This window comes from Manis pentadactyla, chromosome 7 (assembly GCF_030020395.1).
Source record: "Manis pentadactyla isolate mManPen7 chromosome 7, mManPen7.hap1, whole genome shotgun sequence".
Lineage (NCBI taxonomy): Eukaryota > Metazoa > Chordata > Mammalia > Pholidota > Manidae > Manis > Manis pentadactyla.
Window position 1 is genome coordinate 22,159,855 of NC_080025.1, and position 23,366 is coordinate 22,183,220.

A 23,366-nucleotide genomic window follows, 5' to 3' on the forward strand; every position below is an offset into this window, starting at 1 on the left:
ACTGGAGTCCTGGCCCCCGGAGTTCCCGTACCAAGCACCTCTATTACCTTCTTTGTAAAAACAGGTTGATAATAATGGTATCAACCTCTAGAAAACACCAGACTAAAACGAAAAGATGATAAACTGGATATCATTAAAAATAAATTCTGATCTTTAAAAGGCTCTCTTAAGAGAATGATAAATAATCCACAGAGTAGAAGATATTTGCATTAGATTTATCTAACAAAGAATTCATATCCAGAATAAAACAAGAACTCCTACAATGCAATAAGAATCCAACAAAAAATGGAAAGAAGGAACCAAAGGGTTATTATACAGTACCTCACCAAAGAGGAATCCAAATAGCCAATAAATATGTGAAAAATGCCTAACTAATCTTTAGTGACCAGGGAAATGCAGATTAACCAATGATATATCACCAAATATCCACCCAAATGGCTACAGATTTTAAAACTGACAATATACAGTAAAGGCAAAGCTGGACCACATGGAATTTGTATTCACTGTGTGTGGAGATGTATACAGCCACTTGGGAAAACTATCAGTATCTATTAGGACTGACTGTACCTATGCTTTATGACACTCAAATTCCACCACTACGTGTATGCCTAATAGACATGCACACATATGTTAATATTTTATGATCCAGTATACCTGTTTTCTGATGTACATATGTATACTCTTTACCCAGTAGTTCATATCAAAATCCTCAGAGCTGCTTTGGTTCCTCTCTCTCACTTCTCCCATCCAATAGATGTGGAAATGCTGGCTCTAGCCTGAAAATATATCCAGAATTCCACCACCTCTCATGACTTCCAATATCACCACTGCAGCCCGTCATGTCATCCCATCTAGTGCAGTAACCTTCCCAACAGCTCTCCCTGCTTCTATGCTACTGCTAGAATGATGCTTTCCAATCATAAATTAGATTATGCCAACATTCCATTCAAAAATATCCATTTAAAGTAAAATCATGAACAATAAGGTCTTATATGATCTGGCTTTTGGTTATTTCTCCAGGTTCATTACCCTGCACTCTTCTGCTCTCTCATTGCTCTCCACCCACGCTAGCTTCTTTGCTGCCCCTCAGACACACCCAGTCACAGCAAACCTTCACCATGGATTTTGGATTCGGATGTTTCTTCAGTAATAGACATTGCAAATTGCTTATTGTCTATATTTTTCTTATGACTTTTAATGTCCACAAGTCTTTCATTTTTATGGGGTCATAATTATTAATCTTTTCCTTCATGGTTTGTGCTCTTTATATCCCACTTATGAAATCTTTCTACCCTAAGAGCATAATGATTTTCTCCTATATTTTTAACATTTTGTTTTCATATTTAGGTCTTTATTCTCCCCTAAAAAAAGAATTTCTGTTTATGATATAGAGATCCAATTTAATATTTTTGCCACATGAATAACCCATTGTTCCCACACAACTTATTCATGACTCATCCCTTCTCCACTGATCTGCAAGACCCTCTGTCATGTATCTGCTTTCCTTATTTGAGTGGAAATGTTTCAGGTTCTCTATTCTGTCCCATTATTCTGCTTCTATATTGGGGTGTCATTGCACATAGCTGCAAATACTATAGCTCTGTATCTTAATATCTTGTCAGGAAATTGTGTTCACCTTGTTCATCTGCTTTTTGCCTCACAATTAGGTGTTTTGAAGCAGACTAGCTACCTCCCTGGAAGGTAGTTGATACTGCCATGTTAAAAGTTATCCAAGAAGGTTCCACTTGAAACAAAGTAGTCTAATTTATTTCTGATCAACCCTATCAATAAGAACAATTGTGAAAGCTGACCATGTATGAGAAAAAGGTGACAAAATATGATAACTTACCAGACCTACATCCTGAAGGGAAGGGAAGCCAGAGAGGTGACATTTTTGCTATAGCCAAAGGAATTTACCAATCTGAAAGTGGCAGCCCAGAGGCCTAGAAGCTGAGCAGGAATATGTAGCTGAAAGGCTGAGATACTGGAGAGAGCTTTCAACAGTTTCATGGTTCTGTGGGAAAGGATATTGGTTCCAGAACCATTAAAAAGGATAATAACATATAATTGAGGATGAAATTTGGGAGATTCGTGAGATGTTGAAAAGCTCTAATGTGTCTTAGTCAATTGCCTACTAATAATAATTGAAATAATTTATTCCATAACGTTTTTTTCTAACAATATACAGTCTTAATGTTATAGGGCATTAAAAAAAACTACTTTAATTTATAACATTATTTTTTGGTAGGGGATATGATAGGATAATCAATAAAACTTCTCAAAAATAAAAATGTATTAGGATAAAATTCTGTTTGGGAAAGGGAGTATATTTTTGTTCAAGAAGAAAAGGAAACTATATATTTTTAACTATTAGGGTTTATTTCTTTTTTTGTTTGTTTTGTTTTGTTTTGTTTTAGATAATTATTTTTTATTGAAGGGTAGTTGACGCACAGTATTACATTACATTAGTTTCAAGTGTACAACACAGATATTTCATTTTTAATATTGAAAATTCTGGTCTTCAAATCCCTGTGACATTTAGGTTCCAAGAATGTTATAATAATCTCTTTTTTAATTTTTTAATTTTGCTATCATTAATGTACAATGTTATAATAAGCTTTAAAATGGCAATGTTATAAGCCATAAATTATGTGATTTTATGTAAACTATTTCAATTTATTATGAAAATTCTTAGATTCAGTTTAATAATATAAATGGAGCATCTAGTTCTCCAGAATTATTTTAAGGAGTGCCCCAGAAAAAAATTTCAATGTCACAACTCCAGGTGATCTCATGCATGTTCATGTTTTTAAATATTAATGAGTTCCAAATGTATATCTATAATGCTATTGCTCTCCTGAACTCCAGGGTTGTATACTAACTGCCTTTTTGGCATTTCCACTTGAATATCCAATTTGGAATTTTAAATTTAACAAGTTCAAGGTTGAGATATCACCTCACAACATTGAGATACAGTCGCTTACTTGTCAGATAGGCAACTATGAAAAAGACAAGAAGTAAGAAGTGTTAATAAGGATGTGGAGAATCACAATATAGGTTGGTCACAGGGACAGTAGTACAGAGAATACCGTTAATGATTATGTAACATCTGACTACATTGATGGACAGTGAACACACTGGAGGCGGTGAGGACTTGATAATATGGGTAAATGTTGAGCCACTGTGTTGTGTATTTGAAACCAACATAAGATTATATATCAATAATGCTCTAATAATTACAAAAACAGCAAAACATAATGGAGAAAAAAAAGGATGTGGAGAAAAGGGAACCCTTGTGCACTGTTGGCAGGAATGTAAATTGGTGCAGCCACTATGGAAAAATATATGGAGTTTCAAAAAATTAAAACTAGGACAATGATATGATCTAGCAATTCCACTTCTGATGTTTAGCCAAAGAAGACAAAAACACTAACTTGAAAAGGTATGCATATGTACACTGTAGCATTATGTATAATAGTCAAGATATGGAAAAACCTGTGTCTATTGATAGATGAAGAAAAGGTCTATATGTACAATGGAATTTACTACTCCGCCATAAAAAAGAATGAAATTTTGCCATTTGTAAGAACATGAATGAACCTTGAGGGCATTACGCAAAGTGAAATCAGACAGAGAAGGACAAATACCATCTAATCTCATATATATGTGAAATCTGAAAAAAATAAAACAAAACAGACCTCAAACAGAGAACAGACTGGTGGTTGCCAGAGTTGGGGGGTGGGGATGACAGTGAAATGATATGGGTGAAGGGGGTTCAACAGGTACCAACTTCAATTATAAAATAAATAAGTCATGGGGATGTAATACACAGCATGGTGATTATAGTTGAAAATACTGTATTGCAAAATTGAAAGTTTCTAAGGAAATAGATCTTAAGTTCTTCGCACAAGAAAATTTAGTAACTTGCGTATGGTGACAGATGTTAGACTTATTTTGCAATATATACAAATATTCAATCATTATGTTGTACTCCTGAAACTAATATGATGTTATGTGTCAGTTATACCTCAATTAAAATAAAAAAATGACTCCCAGGACTCACCTGTTGGTGGTGAGCAGGGAAGCAGTGTTATACTAAATCAAACTGAAAAAAATACATCACTTGCGTTCCAATTCTGAAAGTGTGGTGTGGTGCAGGTGGTATTGTCTAGCTCTTGATTGCTTGCACATTATTTTAAAATTGATTTTACTAACAGAAAATGGCATGTGCATGTATGACTTTCCTCCAGATCTCTAAACCAGCCTTTTATAGTAAAGTAGACCAGTAACAATGAAAAAAATTAACACTGTAAACTATGCATGTAACATACCTCAAGTCCTCACAATAGTCCCATTTTTCAAATGGGAAAATTTGCTAACGGTTATGTGACTTAAATGCCCAAAGATATTTAGTGAACGGCAGTTGTTTTTTAGAACCTAATTTGGCTCCAAAAACCAGTACCAAATCATTGCTTTCCAACAGGGTGGTTCTAGTTAGTTTTCACCTGCATGCTGCAAAATTATTTATGATAGATGAATTATTTTATGTGATTCGCAATTTAAGAGCCCATCCTTAGTCAGAAATTGTGCCTTATTCTTTCGGTATTAAAATGGCCTTCCTTTTGAAAAACGGTATGAGCTAGTAAAGGTCCCTCCCCATCCCGTAGAATAAAAAGCGGGGAAAGCTGTTAGTCTTTTAAACAACGTTTTAAAGTATTATCTGATACATCCATTTCAAAAGTCAGGACCTTGTGTCGCACCAAACAATAGTGTCTGTGGGTTGGTGAGGAAGTAGTCAGAGCAAGGGTCTCAGGTTAAACACGACCAAGTTGGAGCTCCACAAGCCGGGCGAGGAATAAGAACGACGCATCCCGTCCGTGGGCGTCTTCCCCCAGCGCACCGCCGGCCGGCGCCCGGGGTACACAGCCAATACCGAGGAACAGTTACAAGCCACGCTTGGGACTACGGCGCTCCCAGTGTCCTCGATCTCCGCGCTCCGGGCTTTGGCCGACTCCCGTGCGGGGTTCCAAAAGGAACCATTAGTAGGGAATTACGGCCCGGGAGTAACCAAGGGAAGCCAAACCACTGATAGCGAGCGGAAGCAGTCCATAGGAGACAAGGACGAGACACAGCGGGCGAAAGTCACACCGTCAGGGGATGCTGGGCAAGTGCGAGAAATCAGAACTCTCGCGATAGGTGAGACGAAGATTCCCGGAAGTGATTCTCCGGAAGCAGCGTGATCTCTCCCCAGATCTGTCCGGGCTGTACGCGCTGAATCGCCTGATAGCATGCAGTCAGATGATGTGAGTCTCCCCCAGTTGTGCCACCCGGGTTTTATGCAGGTGTCTCCTCTGCTTTAGGAGACTCAGAAGGCACCTGGCTCATTAACCTCGTGTTGCTCCTCAGACAAGGCTTTCAGAAGCCCGATTTCCGAGGGTGGGGAATCTCACGTGTCTTCGCGGGATTTCCAGCCCTCTGCCCCTCTGGCTAAGGAGCCAGAATTCCGCCGCCTCTGTTCACAGGGTCGGCGTGTCCGGCCCTTGGTGCCTAGCAATGAGGGACTCGGCGTGGGGTCCCTCCAGACTTGGGGGGCGGGGCGGGGTGGGGTGTGGGGAACCGTAAAGTATAAAGATCTGGAGGTGAGAGGGGGAATACATGAAAGGGCACCAATGTGACTGAATAATAGGAATCAAGGTAAGAGACAGGTAATGCAATTGGATAAGCTTGCAGGGCAAGATCATGTAGTGTTTTGTAGAAGTGTGGCTTTTAATGGGAAAATGACATCTGATTGACGTTTGTGAAAAGTATGAAAGGTTTTTGAAGGAAAGAATGAAAACGAGACTAGATTATGATGAAAGTAGTTTCAACCACGGTAGTAATGGAGATCAGAAGTAGATGAACTTAAGATCTGTTCTATCAGATCTAACTGAGAAGAAAAGGTAGCAGTAAGATTTTTGGATTTGAACAAACAGTTCAATGGTGGCTTTATTCATGGAAACAGGGAGGAATAGGGAAGGAACACGTTATTGAGAGGTGTGGAATTGAGAGCTCCCTTTAGATATGTTAACGTCCCTTTGGATATGTTAACGTTTATAGACGTTCAGGTGGGGATGTCGAGGCAGCTGGATATATATGCAAGTCTTCTCTCAGGAGAGAAGCCTGACCAAGAGATAACAATTTGGGAGTCATCAACTTAGAGATGATACTTAAGGCCATAGACAGAATGAACTCCTACACTTAAACTTTCAATTTCTTTTACCTGTTTCTTACTGTCCCCCACCACACACACATCATAAAATTCCAAGTGTTCTATTCTTTTACACTTCTTTATATTTTTCTTTTTAACTACTTAAAGCCCTTCTCAGTTCCTCATGGCAGTTCATTCAAAGACTCTCACACTCTTACACACCTCAGTTGTGGCACTTAGTCTGTTGCTTTGGAATGTTTTGTTTACATATCTTTCTCCTTAACTAGATAGATAACATTGTTTAAGAACTATACCCTTCCTTCATTTAACAAGTTCTTGAGAGGCTCCTGTGTGTCAAAACTTAGGCATGTCAGTGCCTTGCATAAATCAAATATATAATAAATGCTAAATGAATAAAGAGCCCATTAGGAAAGATAGCAATAGGTGACTTTTCTTGCCCTCGATGAGATAAAATTATGGTATATGCATAAACCTCGTACTGTGCAGCCTTTTACTATGGACAACGAATATTTAAAAAGGTAAGTTACACAATATATATGATAACTCATTTTTGTTAAAACACAGGCATACTAGTTGTGGAATGTACACACATAGAAAAAGCTCAAAAATATTTACAGAATACTAATGAAATTTCATCTCTGGGTAGTGGGGGTTTATGATTAATGCTAATTTGTATTTACTTTTTCTATAAGGATCTGTCATTTGTGTAAAGAAAAGAAGACCAACCATCTTATGAACCACTTCTTCCTCCTGTCATTCCTCTAAGACTCCTTTCCTCAGTAAAGCAGGGCACTGCCTAGGGCATTGTTCTCTTGTATTAATACACCATCTACTGGGTCTGAGCAACTAAAATGGGTTTTTGCTTTGTCTTGCAGGTTATCTGGGATACACTAGGGAACAAGCAGTTTTGTTCCTTCAAAATAAGGTGAGTCTAGATTTGCAACCTGAACAAATTCCTTCAGTTGCCCTCTTGGTAACCCATTTTATAATTATTGCTCTTTTCCTCCAATTCTAGAACCAAAACTCAGAGTTTTTGCAGAAATGAATACAGCCTGACAGGACTGTGTAATCGGTCATCCTGTCCCCTGGCAAACAGTCAGTATGCCACTATCAAAGAAGAGAAAGGTAACTCCTCCATTTTAACTTCCAAGAGAATTAACTACACAACAGCTTTTAAAATTATGTCCTTTAGTCTCCTATAAATAACACTAAAGATAATTACTTTATCTTGCAGGACAGTGCTATTTGTATATGAAGGTTATAGAAAGAGCAGCTTTTCCTAGGCGTCTCTGGGAACGGGTAAGACCTAGAACATAAACTTACAGTGACTATTGATCAAGAGAAAAAATGCCATGTGTTTTTCTCTCTTCCTCGACTGCAGCTAGATTAAACATTTGAAGCCAGACTGACTAGGCTCTGTAGGTGTTACTAACAGTGGGGACCTAACCATTTACCCTTGCTCTTCAAGCTTCCTTTTTCTGTGTGATAGGTACGGCTTCATAAAAACTATGAGAAAGCACTGGAGCAAATAGATGAAAATCTCATTTACTGGCCCCGTTTCATTCGACACAAATGTAAGCAGAGATTCACCAAAATCACCCAGTATCTAATTCGAATCCGAAAACTTACACTAAAGCGACAGTAAGTATTTAGATCATTCGTTCATGTATTTTTAAATCTATTTTTCCATGGGTCATATTATACAGCTGAGAGATTATGAATCTCATAGGGCTCTTTATTAAACTCGACTTTGGGTAATCTTTTATGATATGCTAAGAAGAAACGTTACCTCAGATTAAAGTTGTGCCCTTTGATTTTGCAGTATAGTACAACTTGATTATCCCTTCCCTGTCTGAAAATCAGCTTCAGAAAATTTTCTTTATAAACCCTGTGAGGGAATCTGAAAATTAGGGATTTGAAAATGACCCCAGAAATGTGAATAAACATGAATGTAAGAACTTTACTCTGGGTTCATTGAAAACTAATTTTAAAAAGTGATATGAAATCCACAGAATTAACTGAATACCTTTTTAAGGAGTGACAGGCTCTAATTCTTTTTCACTATGATCTGTAGAGAATGCTAAAGATGTCAGTCTTCTGAAAAATTCCTTTTTCTTACTTCACTGAAGTATTAATCTTACCATAGTGAGTACCCTTGAAAGTGTCAGAATGCCTAAAGAAAACAGACACAGCATGTTCAAATATAGTAAAAATGTCTTGACTTTTTATAGTATTTTCTAGAAAACTTAAGTACATAATCTTGCTTGCAGAGCTGAGCCCTACAAAATCAATTCCAATAGCTTTCTCTTCTCATTGTTTAAAAGGAAGATCATGTGCTTGGGTTTTCTTATAACGTGTTTTATTCCCCATAGGAGGAAACTTGTTCCTTTGAGTAAAAAGGTGGAGCGGAGGGAGAAAAGAAGAGAGGTAATTTATTGGTCTGCTATTCATAGGTTCTGTATTTTCATTGAAGGTAGGGTTGTGTAACTAGGGCTCAGGAGAAAGATTCAGTCACCACTGTCAATAAATTGTTCAGTCACTGAATAATGGGTCACTAATGGATAATATTATTAATTCCACAAGATACCTGATATTCCATATCTTAAGATTATGACTTTGGGGGCAGGTTAAAATAGGGGATGCTTTGGGGATACATGTAATGGAGAACAAAAAGAATACCTGAAATAGATCCGCAACTCCTAGTTCTTGAAATTCTTGATTATGTGTTTCAGAAATCTGAATTTGGTATGGTGCTGATCCTAGATATTTCATATTGCTGTCAGCAGGGTTTGAGCATTCTAATCAGTCGTATTTCTGCAGTGGTACACAAGAATGTTAACACCTGGAAGTTTTAAAAACTATTTTTAAGTAGCTTCATGTCACTTAAGGTCTTACTAGGTCACTAAATTGAGTTTTTTGGGTTTTGAACTTGCTGATAAGGAATTGATCAAGATTATTTGTTTCTTTGAAGTAAACTAGGCAGCTTTGATTACAAAATAATAAATAGTGATCATTATACTGTGCTATTCATGGAAAATCTAGTCAGGCAGCTCTAACTTATATCTCAGAGAGCAAGCAGTCAGCCTGTCCACCTCAGTGGTACCTCACTCAAGCTGAATTTTCTTAAGCTTTTCAAGACCCAATAATTAGCTTTTCCTGACAAGTTCAAATTTTTAGTCACTCTAGGTATTAATTTTCCTTACCTCCCTTCCACCAACAGACATTTACTTGATCCTATCAAGAAATAACTTTAATGATCTTGATGCTTTTGCTCCCATTAATCACAGTTGTATTTCAAATCTGTTAAATCATTGGTGTCCAAATTTTTTTGATTACTCACCCATCAATAAAATTTTTGAACATCTTCCCCAATATATTATAAATACTATGTTTGTATAATATGCATACTAATAGGAATAAGTAATTCTTTGTGATGTAGCAAAAAGGTCTGGTTCTAGGTATAAAAGTGTCTTTAAAAGGGCTCTTATAACTGATAGATACCTCAAAGACACAGAAATGTCTTGTTGATTGTTTGCATTAAGTACTTGCTCTTTACTTTCATTCTCTACCACCCATTATGCAGAAGTTTTTATTCAGATCCAGCTAGTGAGTTTTCTTCCCTGATTGTTAAACAGCTGTTTTTGCAAATCTTTCAGGAGAAATTAAATTTTCCTATTTTTACCAAACAAGATTGAAGCCCTCTGAAAAATGTAGGTTTGGAAGATTTTTAAATAGGTTGGAAAAGTGTTTCCAAATTTTCTAAGTGTGTGGTTGCAGTTTTTATAGGAGACACATTTTTAGTAATATCACATACAGATGTAATCACTTCTTTAATTGCTCAATCCACAGAATAGGTTTTTTTCAAAAAAACTATTTTAGAAGCTCACTGTTAATATAATCTTTCTCTTGAAAAAAAAAGCAAGTGTATTTATTTTTTAAAACTTCTGCTCCATTACATACTACTGTCATCATAGAAAAGGTTAGCAAATTTGGAACACTTTTTTGTGTGTGAAAAATGAATGGTTCTGTAAGTTCTACAGGTGTTTTTTAAGTACTAAACTGTTAAATCACTGGCATATGTTTGTAACCACTCCCTATCTTAATTGTAAACTGAGTATCATCTATAAATCCAGTTACCCAAGAATTATCAACAGCTGTATGTTGTAATAATAATAAAGGAGACCACTCACCACTTTACATTCTGCAGTATTTTCCTCTCAGGATGTCTCGCTCACTGTATCTGACACACAACTGTCTGCTTTTTGGACAGAGACAAGGCACCAGTGTTGTTATGCATAGAAGATATTTGTAATGCTTTTCTTTAAGTTACGTACAAGTTTATATACACAGAAGTTTTGAGTATTTTCTTCCTACATCTCAGTGGATCACCCTTGAGGTATAAGCACCCAGGTTAGAGGACAGTGTAAACCATCACAGTAACCTTTTAACTGGTCCACATGGCCCCAGTCTTCCTGCACTGTAATTTACCAAGCACACGTGATATTCTCACATAGTTCAGTAACATTTCAAAATCCTCTATGACCTTCACTATCACATTAATGTACAGTCTTAGACTACACTGAGGTTAAGAATTTTATGTTTTTTTTATCTACTTTTCAATCTATCACATGGAATATAACAGGGTTTTAGAAAATGTAAAAGAGTTAAGGTCTCATCTCTGTTTCCACTTCTCAGCTTTCACAAAGACTGCTTCACGATTGCTCATTTTCTGAGACACTTAAATGTACATAGACCTACATGGTTTTTATTTCTATCAAAGGCTTTGTTAGAATCTAGTTGTTTAGAATGCTACTTACAAACCCTAATAATTTTTTAAATGAAAAAGTTCCCCAGTTCTGAGAGGGAAAGAAGAAATATATCTGGTTGCCAAAGTGCCAGTAATAGCAGGAGGGAAAAAGTGATTACGTCTTTCTCGTAAAAACTTGATAGCTTCACCCACGTCTGTACTGAAAAATGAGTACTAATGAAATACATGGGTTTACTTTTTTCTCATTTAGGAAAAGGCACTGATAGCTGCTCAGCTGGACAATGCCATTGAAAAGGAATTGCTGGAGAGACTGAAACAAGACACGGTGAGAAAGCTAGGAACTTTGGGGTGTAAAGTTATTTTTTAGGTGGTAACATCATGCTGGGAAACAATGGGAAATGTGTTTTATTTTCAGAGATACTAGAAAGATCTTCACTTTGGTTTTATTCCTAGAATAAGTAAATACCAAGCAGGCCCTGGCTTCCTCACTTTACTCCTTTGAAGCAAGCACATAAAATACTTTGGTTACTCTCGGTACTCTGTTCAGTAAGAGACCTTTCCCTTTTTCCATTATCCTCAATGCCTGTTTCCAAATGCAGCAGTTCCAGATCTCTGTACAAAAGCCACACAGTTTTGATCCTCCTGTATATTACCCTAGTCTTCAAAAGGTCTTTAAAATTTTTTCTTTTTAAAAAAATCGGTGTCATTTACAAAGATAACATGAATAAAATTTACTTTCCTTACTATTCACCCTTTGTCAGCAAAATTAATTTGTTCCATTCAAGGATTTTACAGACTATAAAAATTTTAAGTAATCCATTTCCTTCCCTTATAGGACTTACCTGTTTGATATTAGCCTCTAAATTATTTAAATGTCAAAATGGACTTTTTAAAGACACTGCCACCTCTAGGCTTGAAAAAATAGTATAGAAATATTACTCATCAAAGTATTCTTCCTTTACACTGAGGAAAATAATATGCTTATTGAACAGTAGACTTTAAGCATAAGATCCAGATGTAGTAAAAGCCAGTCTGTGTTTATGTTCTTCAGTATGGCGACATCTACAACTTCCCCATTCATGCCTTCGATAAGGCCCTAGAACAGCAGGAGACAGAGAGTGACTCTTCAGATGCTGAGGAAAAAGATGACGACGACGAGGATGAAGTGAGCCTTGTTTGGTTTTGCTTTGCCAAGCAGCAATCTGTGGAACTATGTCTAATTTTATGTAATTGAGAGAATATAATAACCATCCTCAGTCCCCTAACCAAAAATAATTATTTGGTATTTTTTCTATCATAGGAGATTAATTTTGGTTCAACAGTAGCTGCTTTGTTTTCCAGGTTCAGCCAACAAACTATTTATGCACTGACAATTTTAATCTTACTAGCATTCTAAAATTTTTCCTGGAAGGTGACAAATGAAAAATCCTCTTCTGTTCATAGAACATACCATTAAGGAACCTACTGAAATTTGCAAAGGATTTTATTTCTAACTATTAATATAGAAGAGGTATTTGAATGATAGTATTTTTAATAAAAGAGCACATTTAGCAAGCAGATGCTTAATTACATGGTACACGCACATAGGTACAGATTATTTTATTAAACTTTAATATTTAATGTTAATAGTTTTAGTGGAATGTACAAAGAATTGTTTGTAAACCCTTTCCTACATACTGATCTTAACAAATTAAAATGAGGATGTTTTACCTCTAAAGATGCCAGGCATGAGAATTGATATCCCTAAAATGTTTCCTGATTTTTCCTAAAATTCCCCTGAATGTTCAATTCAGAAGTGGTAAACTTGGAAGTCAGTATATCTTGGCTGCCTAGTAAAAGACTAATTCTGCTTATCTATGCACTTACTTATCAAAGAAGAAAATTGGATGTCTAAGCTGAATTTGATGTATTTTGAACCTAACAGTTGTTTCATTTTAGGATGTGGGAAAAAGAGAGTTTGTGGAAGATGATGACATGGATGAGAGTGACATAAGTGATTTTGAGGTGAGATTTATGGGTTAAAAAATTTCCCTTTGGCCTTTACAAACAAAGAGGGGGTGATTGCTGAACATACAGAGGCAGGTATGTTCTCAATTTTGAGGACAATAAAGGGAGTTTGGGAGAATGGATCTAATGACCTCTTATTTTTTCCCTCCCCATATTAGGATATGGATAAACTAGATGTGAGCAGTGATGAAGATCAGGATAAGTCCTCCAGTGAGGAAGAAGAAAAGGCCCTTGATGCCAAACACAAAGGCAAAACACCCTTGAAAGGACCTTTGCAGAGAAAACGAGCCTATGTAGAGATAGAGTATGAGCAGGAGACAGAGCCTGTGGCCAAGGCCAAAGCCACGTGATTGCCCTTCGGATGTTTATAAACAGGACTGAACATCTCGAACTTCTCTTAAGCACACACACCACCAGTTTTTGCTTTTATATTTTGTTTAACACAATTTTTGTGTTTTTACTATTTATGCCACTTCTGTGAGGCAAGAAATCTAGAAGAAAGCAGAGGAAAGCCTTAAATTGTGAACAGAGTATTTTTATAGCATTGGCATATGTGTTGAAGTTAACAGCTTCAGCCCAAGAAGTTTAGTTTTAAATGCCACCCACCCATTTCCTTGCTGTTCTTTCCCTCCCTGCCCTGACTTCATTTAACCAGGTCCAGACATCAGTTTTTCCTTGTTCTCCTTTCCCTACTTCTTTAGGAGTAAAAAAAAAAAATTCCATGTATACACCTGAGTGGAAAGAAAATGTCTTTAAGTTCCATCGTAGGGAGCACCTTCAGAAGCCTGCTGCACTTTCCTGATACAGTTCAAAACCTTGCTATCTTCACAGCTTTGGGAAATTTTGGCCAGGAGACCCTGAAACATGAAACCAAACAGGATTTGAACTTTTTTTAAAAATTATTTTTCTCCTTTTACCTTTGTTCTTTTTTGGACCACACTCAAAAGAAGGAAGGACACCAGGGGACAGTTCACGGGACAGGTGTAATGTTAAAAACTGTTGGCATGTTTGGAAATGTCCTGTTGGCTTATGAAGAAGCAACTTAATACCAACCAAGGCAAATAGAGTGGATCTAGGGTTTAAAACTGCCTGAGATTAAAAAGCTAAGATGAAATCATTTGAATAAACTGAAAAGAACAGACTATACTATTTGTAAATATTTTTAAGATATGAATTTCTTTACATGCTGCCTTGTGATTTTCAATGCAAGATTCCTAAATGGTGTAAGAAAAAGGCAATAGTTTATTACATATAAATATGCATATAGTTACTACACTGCTGTGGCTTTGAGAAGTTAACTTGTGGAATATGATACCAAAGGAAGTATTCTCGTGGATAAATAAAAATATGGAAGAACAGTTGCCTCGGAAAAACTGGGAACATTTCTGGTATCTGGATTTATCTGTATTACCCCTTGGTGGCTTATAGCCTATTATTTCATCTCTTATTTTTGTTTTTTTTAATTCAGATGAGTAGAATAGAACTTAAATTTTACAAACTCTTGATCGTGATCCTTTTGCCCATCTGTCCTGCTCCCAGAGACATCTGATCCTCTTGCCTTGTGACCTAAACAGTACTGAACAGCTTTAAAGGAAGAATAAGGTATTGATCAAACTATTGATGGCTAAAGGGTTGGCATGTGGAGACCTGAACCTTCCATGTTCATTTATAGACTTGGTCCAGCTTATGAATAGTAAATTATAAGCAATCACAGGAAGTAGCTAAGAATAATGAGAACTGTACTGAGTTGCAGATTCTCCCTTACCTTCACCTGTCCTTGAGAGCAGTGATCCAGGAGAATGAGGCATTCCGTGGCTGCCTCTAACAAGGCGCTCTTAACAGGCTCAGGTGTAAGGCTTGGATCCCTTGCTACATCACATATCAGTTTCAAGAGAGCCTTCAATAAAACCACAAGCCTACAGGGAACTCTGGAAGCAAGAAGAAAAAAACTATCTTCACACTCTAAATCAGGTATTAAAACTGAGAGAGAACTCAAAGGCCATCTAAATGTACAGCCCTCATTCATAAATGGAGGAACTTGAGTGAAAGTTAGTAACAGTGGCCACAGAGCTGGAAGCAGAACTAGAGTCCAATCTCCAGATTAACTTCAAGTCCTGTTTTCCTCTACAGTATATACTCCCCATATGCACAACTGGACTTGCGTAAGAATACCTTGCTCCCTCCAGAAGCTTGCTTCTACAGGGAAGAAACAGCCCCTCCTATTATGGGAGTTGGAAGAATAGATCTCTGCTAACCAAGGGACTATGGCCCAGAGAAGAGGAAATGATCCACAGTGCTTTAACTTATGTGATCTTAAGCCTGGAAGTTTGTGAGAGAAATAACCTTGGCTTCTGGGACACTTAAGCTTCGTGTAAGTATCAGTTTGAATTTTGCCATTTAATTCCAGATTCTAGGTTACCATCAATAAGCCCAACCTCTTTACTTCTACTTATTAGCTGTTCTAAAAGTTTTTAGCTTGATAAAAGTTCTGGAAATGGATAGTGGTGATGGTTGCACAAAAGTGTGAATGTACTTAATGCCACTGAACTGTATGCTTTAAAATGGTAAAAATCTTACATAATTTTTTTACACAAAAATTAAAAGCTTTAGTGAAAGTTGAAAAGTAATTAAACTTGTAATGTGAAAACACAATAAATGATATTTCTGGACAGAAATGTGAGTGGGAGAAGAAAAGTTTGCATCCCTTACCTTGATCTAAAAAAATATTAAACAGTTTCCTATAATGTGAGTGCTACTCAGCCCTCCATCTGTTATCATTAATCATATCATCTATTGTTTTCCATTCCCTTACGCCCACCTCTCACCTCATACATGACATTTTCAAACCTGCCTACATTTGCTTGCCGATCTCCTACTTGGAATCTTGGTCTCTGCTATTTAAAGGCTGACAGTATTTGATTCAATTTCATTCACCAATCCATCCATTCTATTCTAATCCATTCATTCCTCAAATATTTGTGAACTTCTTGCTAAGTACTGAGTAAACTTGCATATATTCAATGTACTAAAGTGGTCTTCCATCCTCCTGAAGCTTATAGTTCAGTAGGGGAGAAAGACTGAGCAAACTCAATCTAGTTATAAATGTGACCAAGGGCAAGGTGGTCAGGTAATTTATAAGGATCAGAATAGATATGTATGTTAGGGCACTGGACTCTAGCTGAATTAAACTTCTGCGGACTCAACATGTTTGGATTCCACTTTACTGTTTGGACACCCACTTCAAGCCACAGTTGGAATGCTTTCTAAGTAACCATATCCTACATTAGTATTTTCCTGATCACTGCTCTGCATATGTTCAATAATGTGCTCTGAAATGCTCTGTTCTCAATTATATTTAAGAAATGTCAGGGTGAACAAAGTTAAGCGTGTCTCTTGCAGCACTTCTAAATGGCCTTTAAAATTCTAAGAGGCATTATGAATCTAGAAAGATACACACCTGAAGTAACCATGGGTTACATGGGTTTTATCTTTTCAATGCTGTTTTCTCAGTTCAAACTCCAACAGGTATGTAAAATGTGAATCCAATTACATATGGCATGTTCTTAATACTCTGTACTGAATGTACATCTAGGCAAGTTCTAAAAGGGAGTTTTGCCCCTCAACATGCCCATCTGCCTGGCTGTCATACCTGGGCCAGGTATACTGCATGAGAAGTTTTAGGGTCTCCAGTATCTGTAGTCTAGCCTCCTCCTCCGGTCCATCATAAACCTCCAGATAACCAATGATGACTCGCTCCAGTCTCTTCAAGTGCCGGACACTTAGGATGCCCAACCTAAAAAGAGAAGAGGAAATGTGACACCAAAGAGATGAAGTTGAGAGTACAGCAGCCCAGCAGCCCAGGCACTCGCCTCCTCACAAAAGCTGGCAGGTTTCTCGCATAGGTCCTGCGTAAGAGGAGGCGGTGTTCTGGCTCCATGTGGGTCAGGATCAGCTGCAGTGTCTCATCACAGCGTGTGCGGGGTCGAGCCGCATCACCCTTCCAGTGCAGAGCTTTCTCCAGGACTGGGAATAAATCCAGCAGACAGAGGAGTACAGCCTGGGAGGAAGCAACAGAAAGGAACCCTAGTTCATCAATTTGCATTCACAACACTCACTGATTTTTTAGTGATTAAGTAGGTTTATTAATTTACTATCCTTAGGATCCATGTCATAGAATTCTAAAAATACTAGTAATAATACATAAAGTGTACATTATATTTCTAAATTTGTTTACATTATCTGCATCTGACAGTCTGAAATAAGCTAATATCTTCTCTGAACTCTACTTTGCAAAGCTATAAAAGGAGAAGAACAGTAGAGCTGGGACTTTGACCCAAATTTTAGAAATCTAAGTCTACTGTCAAGAAATTTCAAAGTGGCATTTACATGTATTTACAATAAACTCTACCAAGTAAAACCTAAGGTGGTCCTCATTTGTATCCAATTTGACCACCCTATCTGAAGTTCACTGTCTAGGCACTCTCTTCTAGCTCTCCTGGGATTTTTAGTTTTTCTCTTAGTATTTTGTTTGTTATTGTTTTTTCTAAACCACCTTCTTAAGAGCCCTAACCTTTTTGTCTGTTAGGGCTTTGGGTTCTCAATACCTAAAATAATACTTTAAAATTTTAAAAAGAAAGGTGGCAGGATGAGGCCGTGGGAGGGAGGGCAGGCATAAAGTAAGAAACAAGGTTTCTGCCTTGAACTTTATGTAACTTGTTTCTTCTGTCTTTAGAGTGTTCTTCCCTCTCCTAAGAAACTCCTTTCCATCCTTCATAAGCAAATTACCTTCCTGAATCCTAACACCACCAAACTGGTTGGTTGCCTATTGCTGGACACCCAGTGCACTTTATACAAAGTCTCCTTTAACAGATTTATCACTCTGTATTGTAGACATATGTATAAATATTCATACATTTACACAAATGTCTCTCCAAAGAGTTTCTTAAAGCTAGACACCCTATCAGATTCACTTTTAGAACCTACAATGGTTACTGGCACACAGTAGGTACTCAATTAATGCTTATTAGATGAAAGAATGGCACATAAAATATGCAACATACAAGGAGTTTCACATGTGTTGATTTTAAGCAGCACAGAAGGAAGGACACTGGAATTAATAAAACAGAACTTTTTCAGATATAAAGCTGCCCCAAAGTGATATATAAATGTGGGGAAAATGGAAGTTCCTATGACCAGGATCCTCATCTGACCTGAAACTACTTGATGATGTAATTGGCCTACTACTAGGCTACTGCTTCCACACGGGCAGGCAATAAGCTATTACTGAGTCACTATATAAAGAGCTCTGCCCAGCGCTCTGGGCAGAGGCAGAGACAGAGGTGGATTATGGACCTGCAGACTGTTGAATGCAGACTTAATGCTAGTGCTCAACCCACTGCCAGAAGAATAAAGCTGGGTATCAACCCTTTTACCCCAAGAACATTCTACTGTCATTTCTCAGTCTCAGTGAATCCATTGCCCGGGGCTGAAACTCTCAGGCAAGACATAACTGACCCAGATGGACAGAAAACACTGGCTTTTCTGTGAAGACTCAGGAATATGGATGCCTGCTTGGTATTATTAAGATATTTCATTAGCCATTTGCTACCACTGTAGTTTCAACTTGGCAAAGACTTTAGTTATCATTCTCACTTTCCAAGAGAAGAAAATGTCTCTCAACTATTCTTATTCACATGTCATGTCCTATTCAAATTTGAGAACTCAGACTCAGTTACTCACAAATCTTACAATTACCTGAACGAGGTTGTGCTCTGGTGTGTACAGGTGGTTGAAAAGGGCATGGTATACGACCTGAGCCCTGTTATACTGGAGCAAATCAGCAGCTGGCTACAATCAGACAAATTATCCAATTAAAAGAAAAGTTTCCCAGCATCAGCAAAATGTTGATAATTTTTTAAACTAAATTATGGGTATATAGGATTCATTAAACCACTCTACTATATATTTTTTAAGTTTCATAATACAATTTTAAAAACAAGTTTCCATGAGTGACAGCTTGCACATGTGAGTATAATACCTTTCAGTTTTTTATTTTTTTGCCCCCTGAAAATCAATTGTTAATTACTTAAGGTCTGCTTATTCAGTTTGGCAACAGCCCATGCCTCATGTACATGATAATGGCCCATGTTTCTCATATATATTACCTATGAGATACAAACTCTACTAGGTTGGCAGAGGAAAAATACAAAGAGAAAAACATAATTAAGTGACATAATAGCATTAACAGAAAGCCAGTTAATAAAATATGTAATCATAGGCAACAATAAAATAGTGATGTGATATGAATGAGGAACAGCCACGCCTCAGTCTGTCCTATCAATACGGATGACAAGGAGCAGAGGTGGCTTACCACATTCAGCACAATGTGGTGGAGGCAGTGTACACCCAGGATTTTGTTCTCAGTTTGATAGTCATCTGAGATGAGCAGTGATGGAGGAAGCACTCTTTCCAAATGCTGGTTCAGCCAGGGTCGAGTGACCTGTTGCAGAGTCTGTGAGAAAACATGTTTGGTGGCAGGGTTATTCTTCCAGGATTCCCTAAATGGAAAGGTGAAACCATATTAAGCAAAGTGACATGGTGTTAACTAGCAAAGAAAATTAACCATTTCAAGATAAAGTATTTCCTTGTCCTTGAAAAAATTACATCTCATGTAAGGTAACCCTTGATGTTGTAACATATATTTTAAGATTTAGATCAAAATAACTTCCAGACCTTACACTAAATTTATTTAACAATCATCCAGGGCTCTAAAGCTTATCCAATGAGAGGTAGCCGTTTATAGCTACAACTATGTAAAGGGCCTGTAGTGATGGTGTTGTGGTTATTACAGTGAAGATGTGTTGAGAAAGGAGGAGCAAATGAAATGTTTTCAACATAATTATAAAGAAGCAAATCAGTATTTGAACAGCAATTTTTAGTTTAAAATGTGAGTTTATACATATTATTCAACTAATCGTAAAAATAACTGTGTAACAGGTAACATCTTTAAATTACAATGAAATTGAGAGTCAGAGAGGCTGTCTGAGCTGGGCCTACTCAAAGGCAATAAAAAGAAGCACCAGAGTGCCTCAGTGCTAAGCCTTATAACTCCAAGTTCTTGATAAAATAACACTCATGAACACAATTCTTTCTCATCACTCCAGTGCTACAAATACTAACATACAAAGCGGCAAGTGGAACTCACAGAAAATACTGTAACAGCATTCTCTGTAGACCTTTTATTTTTTCATCCCAAATACTGCTTCCATGTCTACTAACTATACCTAATAACTAGCACTGCATTTCAAGATCCCTAAGTTTAAATGCTCTCCAAATCCCCATCCCTACCTAATTTAAGAAAGTCCAGTCTAAATAAATGAGACAACATCCAATTCCCAGGACAGCTGTCAGGAGGGCTGGAATGAACACCTGAAGACATGGCTTCTAATGTAGAATTTGCCACTATCTAGTTACATCATTTATAGCAAATTGCAATCTTTCTGGGCCTTAAGAGATCTGCTATGACAACAGTGCTATTAACTTACTGATGAAGAAATTAAGATCCCTTTGAGCTCTAACATTCTAAAACATTAAACTGAAGCTCAAGTTGTGGCCCCATGGGTAAGGTAATACTCACTTATTCAAGTCCGGTTTGAGAAGCTCCATTATCACAATAAATCTCCCTTTCTCATCTTCATTTTCTCCGTGTAGAAACCCCGCCACAGAACTACACTCAGTAACTTGAAGGAGTAAGGCAAGCACATCTCCAGCAACGTCCTGAGATCTTGGGCTGGTCCACGGCTGCTCCAAGCTGTGTGTGATGGCAAAGATATAGACGGGCCCTGCCAAGTGACGTAGGCTTGTCTTCCATGCAGGGTAAACCAAATTCTTGGCCGCCTCAACTTTCCTCAGTAGGTTAAGAAATAGCAACCCAACAGCTGCCGCTTTCTCGGCCACTTCAGAGTAACCAGCACTTTTACCTTCCTGCTCCTTGGGTGGGGCTGCATACTTCCCCAGGACTTTAACCACTTGCCCCAGCATCTCTGGCATTCCACGGAGTGATGTGCCACTCCCCTCAAATAATCTATCACAGTCTGTGCCTTCCATTAGAGCGCTGAGGTCCCGAAGAGCTGCATTTCTTTCCTTGTCCCTTAGGGACTCCTGGCTGGTAAAACGGTGTAAAATCTGGGAGAAAGCCTGTCCGAGGGCGGAGGAAGGCCACTCTTCAGGCAAGGAAGAGTCCTGCGGAGAGCTGCTACGCCGCATTCCTCAGACTAGCCGCGAGGGACTGCTCTCCCCCAGAGGACGAAGATGGAGGCGGGCGGGGATCCGCTAAAGAGGGAAGGAGTGATCACCTAGAGGCTGGAATTCGCCCAAAGCACAGAAGTAAAACCAAATAAGATGGCGAGTCGTTTTGCGAGGGGCTGGTGGGGAGGGTCTAACGGGATAAGAGTAAAATGTGTGGAAAAGACGCAGGAAAAGGAAAGGCGCCTCTCTGGGAGAAAATCTGACTTCCAACAGCGACGTGGAGAAATTACACTTGCCTTTCTGCAGGGTCAATACAAAAAGAAAGAAAGAAAGAAAAAAACCCACAAAAATCCAGAGTTTAAGAAACCCCTAAAGCCTGACACAAACACCACCACTGGTACCTGCAGCCCCGTAACAAGCTCACGCCATTGCCGCAAAGCACAAGGCTAGCTTCCGCCAATACTGCGGCCAAGCCGCCTCATTTCACGACGTACTATCGTAAAGCAATTGAACTTGAGGTTCAAAAAAGGGTGGAACTAGGGCGAAATATTTGCATATATAGCGATCCTCTCACTAATTTTGTTTCTGTTTTCGTTTATTAAGGTAGAAACAAAAGGAAAATCACAAAATATTGTGATATCCTTTAAGTGTACAGCATTCTATATGTCAAGATTTTATATACAAAGTATATGTATCACCCTTTCTTTAAAGTTAGTGGACTATATCTGTGGCTCCTTAGGAAGCCGTGTTCTTTGATCCTTTTGTAGTTCAAAAGCATGATGATTGGGTTTTCACGTTCTTTCTGCGTGATATGTGTCTCCCTTTAATTTTGTTACGACGTTGGCACATTACCCGTCTGACTTGAACTTGAAGGATCATTTTTATTTCACAGAGAAGCTACGGTGTTACTGCCGCATGGTTTAACACCATTTGTAGTTAATTGGTTTCTCCTGTCTTCTTTGAGAGGTGTAGCTGTTGTTGATATGGGGCTTTTTGAACTCGTTTTAGCTTTTGTCCCGTTAGTATTTAAGTTTACAAAGACACTACTACTGTTCAACGAAGTTGGAAACGCTCTGACCCCCACCTCCGCGAGAGGCTACCCTGGCAGAAGTGGTGCTAGGTGTTCCCGAGGGGGGTTGTGCGGTGCTGTGTGTAGGTGGCAGGTGGCGCCTGGAGCAAGCCTGCGGTCTACTGCCTGCATTTTGGGTAGTGTCATTGACTCACTGCCCGTGGTCTGATTCGGTCTTCAGCGGGCGGCGAGAAAGTCACTGCTTTGTGTGACCCCGGTGGCTAAGCCCGTCTCACGCTACGTCGGCATTGCTTGTCCCCTTCACTGGGGGCTCTCTGAGGGTGAAATTGTGTCAAACTGACGTTGGGTTCCCCAGGGGCGGTCGTGGTGCTTGGCCATCTTTGGGAGTTTGTGACTTCATATATCGTCCACTGTGTCGTAGAAGCCCGGGGTAGCAAACTCGTGGGCTGGAGCGCAGAGCGTCGGACGCCGGGAAGGGTGGGAGAGGGTGGGAGAGCCCGCCCGGCCGCTTCTCAGAGGGACCCTCAGCGGGAAGCCCCGCGTGCCGGCTTAGCCTCCGCCGTGTGTCCAGCGGGTCACCTCCTGGTTTTGGAATTTCTCAGGTCTCCGAGTCCCCCAAGGAGTCCAGAGAAAGCCTGGCAGGGTTTTACGATGTGCGTGTGCGCCAGCGCGTAGGAGGGGGTTAAAAGAATAGGTCTCCTCGCAGGGGCTGGTTTTGGTGCAGAGATTTACTTTTGTCCAACCTGAGGGAGGATCCTGCTTGCAAATATTGTGTGTGTGTCCTGGGATTCCTTCCTTGATGCTTCCCACCCTCGCTGACGTTGTGACCTGGGGCAAAAATTCAGTAACTTCTCTGTGCTTTACTTTCCTTAACGGTAAAATGTGGGTAATAGTAGCCCCTACCTACTTCTTAGGATTGTTATGAGACATAAAGGAGTTAAACATATGTAATCCGTTGAGAGCGATCTTGGTAAATTCTATACAGGTGTTAGCTCTTATTGTTAAACCCCAGTCTCTGTATTAGTTACATTTCCTCTATTCAGGGGAACTTTGTTGTTAGAAACCCTCCTCTCTACCTCTTTCACTTAGCCTTGCCTTTTCTGACC

The 23,366-nt window shown here is 38.7% G+C and overlaps 2 protein-coding genes and 1 non-coding gene across 6 annotated transcripts; 2 read left to right on the top strand and 1 right to left on the bottom strand.

Annotated features, from left to right (window-relative positions):
* The first annotated feature begins 5,188 nt into the window (after positions 1–5,188).
* MAK16 (MAK16 homolog) lies at positions 5,189–15,769 on the top strand. The gene is made up of 10 exons (XM_036894150.2): positions 5,189–5,303; positions 7,084–7,133; positions 7,224–7,333; positions 7,443–7,507; positions 7,698–7,849; positions 8,581–8,635; positions 11,227–11,301; positions 12,028–12,141; positions 12,915–12,980; positions 13,142–15,769. The coding sequence occupies exons 1-10, from the start codon at positions 5,289–5,291 to the stop codon at positions 13,331–13,333; spliced, it is 894 nt and encodes a 297-aa protein (XP_036750045.1). The 5' UTR covers positions 5,189–5,288; the 3' UTR covers positions 13,334–15,769.
* On the bottom strand, positions 10,495–22,099 carry TTI2 (TELO2 interacting protein 2). 4 transcript variants are annotated; one of them, XM_036894149.2, is made up of 8 exons: positions 20,620–21,730; positions 19,354–19,540; positions 18,738–18,830; positions 16,853–17,040; positions 16,633–16,776; positions 14,749–14,911; positions 13,715–13,840; positions 10,495–12,072 (listed from the first exon to the last, which is right to left on the bottom strand). In XM_036894149.2, exons 1-7 carry the CDS (start codon positions 21,246–21,248, stop codon positions 13,736–13,738), a joined length of 1,509 nt encoding a protein of 502 aa, XP_036750044.2. In that variant the 5' UTR covers positions 21,249–21,730; the 3' UTR covers positions 10,495–12,072; positions 13,715–13,735. The 4 variants fall into 4 exon arrangements, with proteins under 4 accessions (XP_036750044.2, XP_036750042.2, XP_057361161.1 ...); XM_036894147.2 differs by lacking the exon at positions 13,715–13,840 and having other exon boundaries at positions 20,620–22,094; XM_057505178.1 differs by lacking the exons at positions 13,715–13,840; positions 18,738–18,830 and having other exon boundaries at positions 20,620–22,099.
* On the top strand, positions 21,986–22,092 carry LOC118917010 (small nucleolar RNA U13). Its single transcript, XR_005026636.1, has one exon. It is a non-coding gene; the product is annotated as a small nucleolar RNA U13 (small nucleolar RNA).
* Positions 22,100–23,366: the final 1,267 nt, after the last annotated feature.

Coding starts and splice junctions, on each gene's coding strand:
- MAK16 (XM_036894150.2), top strand. Junction 8,636..11,226: donor GGAGGGAGAAAAGAAGAGAG/GTAATTTATTGG, acceptor TTTCTCATTTAG/GAAAAGGCACTGATAGCTGC. Junction 11,302..12,027: donor AGAGACTGAAACAAGACACG/GTGAGAAAGCTA, acceptor TATGTTCTTCAG/TATGGCGACATCTACAACTT.
- TTI2 (XM_036894147.2), bottom strand. CDS start 21,248: ATGCGGCGTAGCAGCTCTCCGCAGGACTCTTCCTTGCCTGAAGAGTGG. Junction 18,831..19,353: donor ACCACATTGTGCTGAATGTG/GTAAGCCACCTC, acceptor GTCTGATTGTAG/CCAGCTGCTGATTTGCTCCA. Junction 17,041..18,737: donor CAGAGCACAACCTCGTTCAG/GTAATTGTAAGA, acceptor GCTTCCTCCCAG/GCTGTACTCCTCTGTCTGCT.